The sequence below is a fragment of the Chrysochloris asiatica genome, unplaced genomic scaffold (assembly GCF_000296735.1).
Source record: "Chrysochloris asiatica unplaced genomic scaffold, ChrAsi1.0 scaffold00357, whole genome shotgun sequence".
In the NCBI taxonomy this organism is placed as follows: Eukaryota; Metazoa; Chordata; class Mammalia; order Afrosoricida; family Chrysochloridae; genus Chrysochloris; species Chrysochloris asiatica.
In genome coordinates, this window is record NW_006408875.1 from 663,528 (window position 1) to 671,032 (window position 7,505).

At 37.3% G+C, this 7,505-nt stretch overlaps 1 protein-coding gene across 1 annotated transcript in view; it reads right to left on the reverse strand.

The window, feature by feature from the left end:
• Positions 1 to 7,505, reverse strand: part of LOC102821784 (tyrosine-protein phosphatase non-receptor type 20-like) — a 102,219-nt gene that overhangs the window by 8,267 nt on the left and 86,447 nt on the right. The window contains exon 4 of the mRNA XM_006876157.1: positions 4,694 to 5,028. Within this exon, the coding sequence (XP_006876219.1) occupies positions 4,694 to 5,028 (335 nt within the window). The remainder of the gene's footprint in view (positions 1 to 4,693; positions 5,029 to 7,505) is intronic.

Below are 7,505 nucleotides of genomic sequence, written 5' to 3' on the forward strand. Positions count from 1 at the left end.
TGACTAAATATCTGTCTTTGTCTGGAAGCTCATCTTAAAGCTATCCACCATGGGTGACCCTGCTGGTATTTAAAATACCAGTGGCATAGCTTTCAGAATCACAGCAACTCACAAGCCACCACAGTACAACAAACTGACAGATGAGTGGTGGATATGCATGTATATGTAGGTATAAGTCCTGGTATGCCACTGTAGAATATGCACTGGACCACAAAGTTGGCAGTTCAAGCCTACCAGCAGCTCCTTGAAAGCCCTATACAGGGCCGCTATGAGTTGCAGTGTAGTAATTTCCAACTCAACAATAATGCATATATTCTTAAACAGAATAAAGTACATAGTAGGTACAGTTACGGAGACTTTCTTAGACATACCCAAACACTTTGTGGGACATTGGATTTCTTGGTTTGAAGGATTAGGACCACAGTCTGGTTGGGCATCTCCATCAATTGGCAATTCCTTAAGTTTTATATCCTAATTTGGTGAGTAATTTCTAAGGTTCTAAAGGCTTGTGAGTGACTATTCAATTATTGCCACTTGTCCAAACCAAAAATAAATAAATAAATAAAAGGAAACCAAAGATTATCAAAGATGAAACTAGTTTAAAAGACAAACAGTTTACATAAAACACAGTTTCTTTAACCCAGAGGCCAGAACTAGATGGTGTCTGGCTACAAACTACCAATCATTCTTACCAGAGCTACAAAAGATGGACCTTGATAGAATGATAAAACAGGTGGAATGGAACTTCAAATTCCTAAAAACAAACATAGCAACCACGACAAAACCCAGACCTACTGACTGGTTGAGGCTGGAGGACTCCCGAGACTATTTCTCTGAGATACTTCAAACCTTGAACACTAACCCAAAGTTATCTTGTGTGATAATAACAAATTGGCTCAAAATATAATATCACCTGTAAATCCTATTCTTCTTTAAAGATCAAACGTCAACAATTACTTCACATCAAAGGTGAGAGTTAAAATAGGCAGGGAAGTTAGATTAATGGAAATGGAACCAGAGAGGGAATAATGAGAAGGTTCATATTGTGAAAAATGTTACCAATGTTACTGAACAATTTGTGTAGAAATCATTGAATGAGACTCTAAACTGCTGTATAAACTTCGACAAAAATACTATATTTTTTAAAGTATAGGAAAATAAAACAAAATAAAAACTGACTTGTACATTTGACCTAGCCTCGATGGCTTATGAGCAGAACTCGACTAGAGGAGGATAAAAAAAAAATTTTTTTAATAAAGGAAACATGCTGCAATTTCATGAGCTTGACCTATACTTATGGATGTTTATACTTAAAATACCAACTGAGAGGGAAGAAGTCTTCACATCAAGTAACAATCCTATCCCCTCTGTATACAGGGTTGATAGGGACACGCAATTTAGAAATTGGCTTCCTAAAATGGGGGCAGGAGGGGAAGGCTTATAGCATGAAGTTACTGGGTTACAAGTTTCAAGAGGGAGTTTAGTTTCAGAGTGTGCAGGGGAAGGTAGAATCCCCACTGAACATTTTTCATCTTGTCTAGACGGGTCGGTCTGGTGAAAGGAGATGTGGCTAAGATTCTTATGATTCAATAGTGAATAACTGTTATCATGACTAAATGTGACTGTCACAACTGTAAAAGTAGACGTTTTATAACAAAAAGGGGGGAGTAGTTAATCCTACAGTCCAGGAACAGAGAACTCTAGAACCATCAAGGGAGAAGAGCACAAACAGAATATGGACCCTATCCAGAGAAGCAGTGACACCAGAGATGGAAGCAGAGATGAGGACACACGGAAAGAGAAAGTCTGTGTGCTGGCGGCTAGGAGGCAGGTTTGCAGAAATATGCCCTTTAATTGTTTAAATGATTATATATTCTAAGTGTTTTTGTGTACATTCCCCACCCACCAAAAAACAACAACAACAAAAACAAACAAATAAACAAACAAACAAACAAACAAACCAGAGGGGGAATAGAAACAAATACTGTTGAATGATGATGAGTGGAGATTGGAATCTTTGCAACGAAACGAGGAGTGTAAAACCAGTGTTTTCTCATGTACTCTAAAACTCAATTCACAATAAAAACTTATAAAAAACTGACTTGAATATGCAACAAGTGTACATAAATTCACAATAAAAAGTTAAAAACAAATAAACAACTGATTTGTGTAGTGTCTTCATTCCTTACTAGACAATTTAAAGGTTGATATTGTGTTTGTCTTCTAACCCAAGTGCCTAGCACAATACTGAATTAATGGCAATCAACAAGCACCAGGGGAGAGAATTACAAAACGTGTCTTCATGTGCACATACGAAGCCCAGCACACCGTCAGCAAACTCTCTATCCATGTGAATTATTATTATGATCCCTGGCATCCCTGTACTCCAATTCTCAAACTCAATTCTACCCTTTCCCTCCCTTCTCCATGCTTCTCTCTCTCTTCAAACTTCTCCCTTGCAGTAGGTCCCTTATCCCACAGTAAACTCTTTGAAACTCTGTCACTTCACTGAGTGCTTCTTACACCTTTGGTCTTGCCTCCCACAAGGACTTCACTCTGTAGGCCTCTGTCATTGACCATGCACAAGGTGTCACAAAACAGCTCAAAGTTACGTCAGGCTGCATGTTCCTTACTGCCCACTTCTGTTTCTAGTTCATTACTCATTTTCATTCTAAAAGATCATGTATACAACGTCATTTTAAGTTCATACTTCTAAGCTTCATCTTCTCATTATTATCACATAGGTTAAATCTACTAGTGGATCCTAAATATACACTGAAGATCATAGTCTTCCTACCACATACTCTGACATCAATGCAGGTACATTCAGGTCTCAACAGCCTCTAACATCACAACATGTTAGTTTCATCTTGTAGGGAAAATTATTTCCTTTCTTCTATTTCTCACAATAATGAGCACTCCTTGGACTTGTCATCACATGTAATATTCAATTATTAAACTCCAACATCACTTTCTAACCAGAATCTTTCATCCTATAAAGCTCATTTGTGCTTCATTTCAATCCAACAACAATGTGACCAAATGGTGATCTTCAGTCCTTTAAATTCTTCATTGAGTCTTTGCTGTCCAGCCCCTCTGATCCCATTCACTTCTCTGGGCAACTTAGACTTCATTTATCTGAATCATTCTCTTACCAAACTGCCAGCTCCTTTGCTCCTATGACACTTGCCACATATACTGGACAATAACATACCCAGATCAGTCCCACAATTTGTATTCATGGATCCCATAGCCAGGCTATTACACATAATCACATTGCCATATATTCCCTTGTGTATTATGGGTTCCAATAACCTCAGCACCACTCAGCAACTTTTTTCCTTGTCATTGTCATTGTCTTTGGTGATGACTGCAAATCTCAACTTCTAACCCCTTCACGCCTACTGAACTCATGTGTTGTTGTTGTTTAATGTCATTGAGTCATTATGTGGTTCTGACTCACAGCAACCAGTAAAGGGTTTCCAAGGAATGGCTGGTGAGTCAGAACTACCAACCTTGCAGCTCACACCAACCTTGGAGTCCAGTGCATTGCCCCACAGAGTATTATCTACCAAACCCATTTAAATATAAGTCATAATCTTGTCCTACAAACCATTCCTTTTCTATTTTGCAAATCTACTTAAATTAGAAGCCCATTAATTATTCTAGATGAATACTGCCCAATAGAATTTACTAAACTGATGCAAATGTTCTATATTTGTCCAATGTGTAGCCACATGACTAATAAACACTAGAAATGTGTCTACTGCAACTACAACTAAGAAATTGAATTTATTAAATGTAATTTTAAACATTTAAATTTAAACTTCAATTTGACCCCTCCCTCTGTCACTCATAAGCCATAAGTTTATGGATTTTATCTGCAGTATGGATTTTATCTGCAAAACACCCATGTCTCTGCCTTTCATCCCAATGCCAACTTCTCTGATTGATCATGCCATTCCCTTACTAAAATTTTCCAGTGTCTTCAAAATATCTTTATAATAAAATCTGTGGGTTTTAGCTGAAATCTAAGGCATTTCACATTCTAGCTGCCCTCATCTATAGCCTTATCTCTCATTACTACCCGTATTGGCTGTTCACATTCAGCAACACTTACCTACATACATTTCTCTATCAGCATCCCATGCTATTTTACATTATGATTACCTATTGCCTCTTCCCATCTTTTTCATATAAGTAATTCTCAACCCAGATATCACCATTTCAAGCAAACCTTCCTCCAATCCCTCAAGTAAAGTACCTTTAAGCACCAAATACTCCACACAGAGCTCAGTTACTATGAATTGAAAGTGTCTGGAGAGACCCATCTTCTCACTAAGCAGTTAAGTAAATACCAGCCTACTAAGCACAGATATAACACTTATTAAGGACTCAATCCATCTCTGTCATACTCAGCACAAGTGGCCTAGTAGGTCCTAGGACAACGTAAGTTTCTGATATTCACTTTTCCCACCCCACATCTCTTTTTTCATTTTTTTCTTCTCTTTGATCAGAAGTTGGTCAAGCTAAACTGCAAATGGCATTACTTAGTTTCTGGTACCAAGAAGTAGAAGGGAGTTCCTTTAAAGATCATTCCTAGTTCTCTGTCCCATCCTATTCCAAACTGCTAGTCCTGATACAGCTGTTAATTTAATGAAACATATATAACACTGATTTTTTTAAAACTTACAGTCTTCTCCACAACTTTTAAAATTCGAATGATGAAATCTTGAAATATCTGGTAGTTTTCAAGGAAGATACGGAAATATTTCAAATCCAAAGGCTTTTTCAGGGACCTAGGCCAGTACCGGTGGCACTTGACAATTCCATCTTCTACCTCTCTAGACATCATGGCAATAACATTAGCTTGATTTTCCAAAACCATTTGCCAAAAATCACTTATGGTTCCTGGCAGTGGTCCTTGGGTAGCAATGTAAAAATATTCTTCTCCAGAATTCACTATTTTAATATAACTAGCATTGATGTAGTCCTTGTTTTTTCCAAGAGGTACACGTGTTGAATCATCTATTATAGAAACAGAAACATCAATTAGATACAAGAAGAGCTAGGGGTATGATACACCTAGACTTCAGGAAAGCATTTCACAAAGGTAAGTCAGCAGACTTGACTGATAATGAACATGCCACAAGTTTCTTTTCAAAATGGTCATTTGAGTTCATGAGTTTAAAGTATTTCTTTCCAAAGAATCGAATGGGTGTATATATATATATATTTATATTTGCTGGGTAAGTGTTACACTTGGCTGTGAGGAGTAGGGAGGGGTTATTGAGAAGACAGCTGCAAGGCAGGGAAAGCCACTCTTTTGCTGAGTAATTTTATTCTTTCTGGGTAAAGCGGAGCTCCAAATGTTTATGTAAAATGAAGAAAGAGTACTTGGGGCAGTGAAGCTGACTGATAGGACAAGTGGTCAAGTGACTATTTTCTACCCCCTCCTATATGTAATTTGTTTGTTATAACAGTCTATGTTATGTTAATTGAAGCAAATACCATTGGTAGCAACATTTTGTCACAGTAATGTAGTTTCCATTAACAGGCCATTTCTGCAGAAGGGCATAAAAGTTGGCTGCCTTATGTGGGGGCACTAGTTGAGTTCACTTATCCTAGGTATTACTCCTGACAACTACCACAGGCAGCCTTTGACCCTGGCCCCTGCTGCTCTGGGCTTGCAGCTTTTTGGGATTCTGCAAGTGAATGCCATTCACTTACCTCCTTAGGGTTCCTCTTTTGTTATGCTGAATTGCCAACACATGAGTTGGAACCAACTCCAAGGCACTTAACAAGAAGTTTCTTCCTCAGCCTAATTCTACTTGTGCTACATCTACCAGTAATCTCTCAAAATGTGTGGGATGCTGATTCCACTCTTCTCTGTTTAGTGAACACTGATTTAGTAATAATAATTTTAAAAAGTCTCCTAATTGTACAAGGGGTCTTCAAAAAGTTCAGGAAAAGTGGATATTATGAAAAAATTATACATGGATTTTGACACTTAACAACAATACATGGATTTCAAAAACAATACCCACCAAAATATACTCATACTAACTTGCTATGGCCTGTCTGAACAGGATCTCCTCTGGGGCACTAAGTAAGACATCAGTTTGTTAAGAATGCTGATAAAATTGTAGCAAAAGCAAACCTCAAATTATGATGAAGCTTGGGTGGAAAAATGATGAAATCACTGACAATTTACAAAAAGTTTATGGGAACAATGCCGCTGAAAAAAACAGCAACTTATAAACTGATAGCTCGTTTTAAGGAATGAGACAATGTTGAAGATGAAACTCACAGCGGCAGAGCATCCACATAAATTAGCAAGGAAAAAATCGATATTGTTCATGCCCTAACTGAAGAAGACTGGCAATTAATAGTAGAAATAACAGTTAAAACCACAGACATTTCAATTGATTAAACTTACACATTTCTGACTGAAAAATTAAAGCTGAGCAAACTTTCTATTTAATGAGTGTCAAAAGTGTGCCCAATCAGTTGAAGATAAAAAGCAGAACTTTCAGTGGAAATGAGATCAAGATCCTGAGGCATTTCTTCTAAGAATATTAACAGACAGAATCCTAACAGTAGCCAGGGAAAAAGGAAGTATATACTTACAAAGGCAAACAAATCAGATTAAGCTCTGATCTCTCAGTAGAAATCATGCAGGCAAAGGGAAGACATACATAAAACCCTAAAAGAAAAAAAAACTGCCAACCAAGAATCATCTACCCAGCAAAGCTGTCAATAAAATATGAAGGTACAGTCTATAAAAACAGAAGCTAAGAGACAAAAGTGTCTTGAACTTGATGGTGCTTATGTTAAGAAATAGACTTTATGGACTCTATTTTTATAGTTTAATCCCATTTCCCATAAACTTGTTGAAGTTCACTTACTTATATAATAACAAACCCTCTGAAAATATTTTGATATTCATCAGGCTTTAAAAAAAAAAAAAGATATGGTAATATGTAATAAGGAGCTCTGGTAGCTTAGTGGTTATGAATCCGGCAGCAAACTGCAAACTCCCACAGCTGTTCCGTGGGAGAAAGATAAGGCTCTATGCTCCTGTAAAGATTTACAGCCTAAGAAACCCTGTACCGGGGTTGCTATAAGTTGGAACCGACTCTACAGCACAAAATACTACTAATAATATGTAATTTAAAACAACAACAAAACAGACCTAACAAATATCTATCAAATGCTAGAACTGACTATTTTATTATATTTCTATAGTATCACTGCATATCGCAGGTTGTTAATGAGTCTTCTTCCAATCCTGATGCCATGTTTTTCTTCATAGAACCCAGCTTCTCGTATTATTTGCTCAGCATGGAGGTTGAATAAGTATGGTGAAAAAACACAACCCTGTCGCACACCTTTCCCAATTTTACAACATTCAGTGTTCCCATGCTCTGTTCAAACAACTGCTTCTTGGTCCAGGTACAGATTCCTCAGAAGTACAATTAAGTGTTCTGGAATACTCATACTTC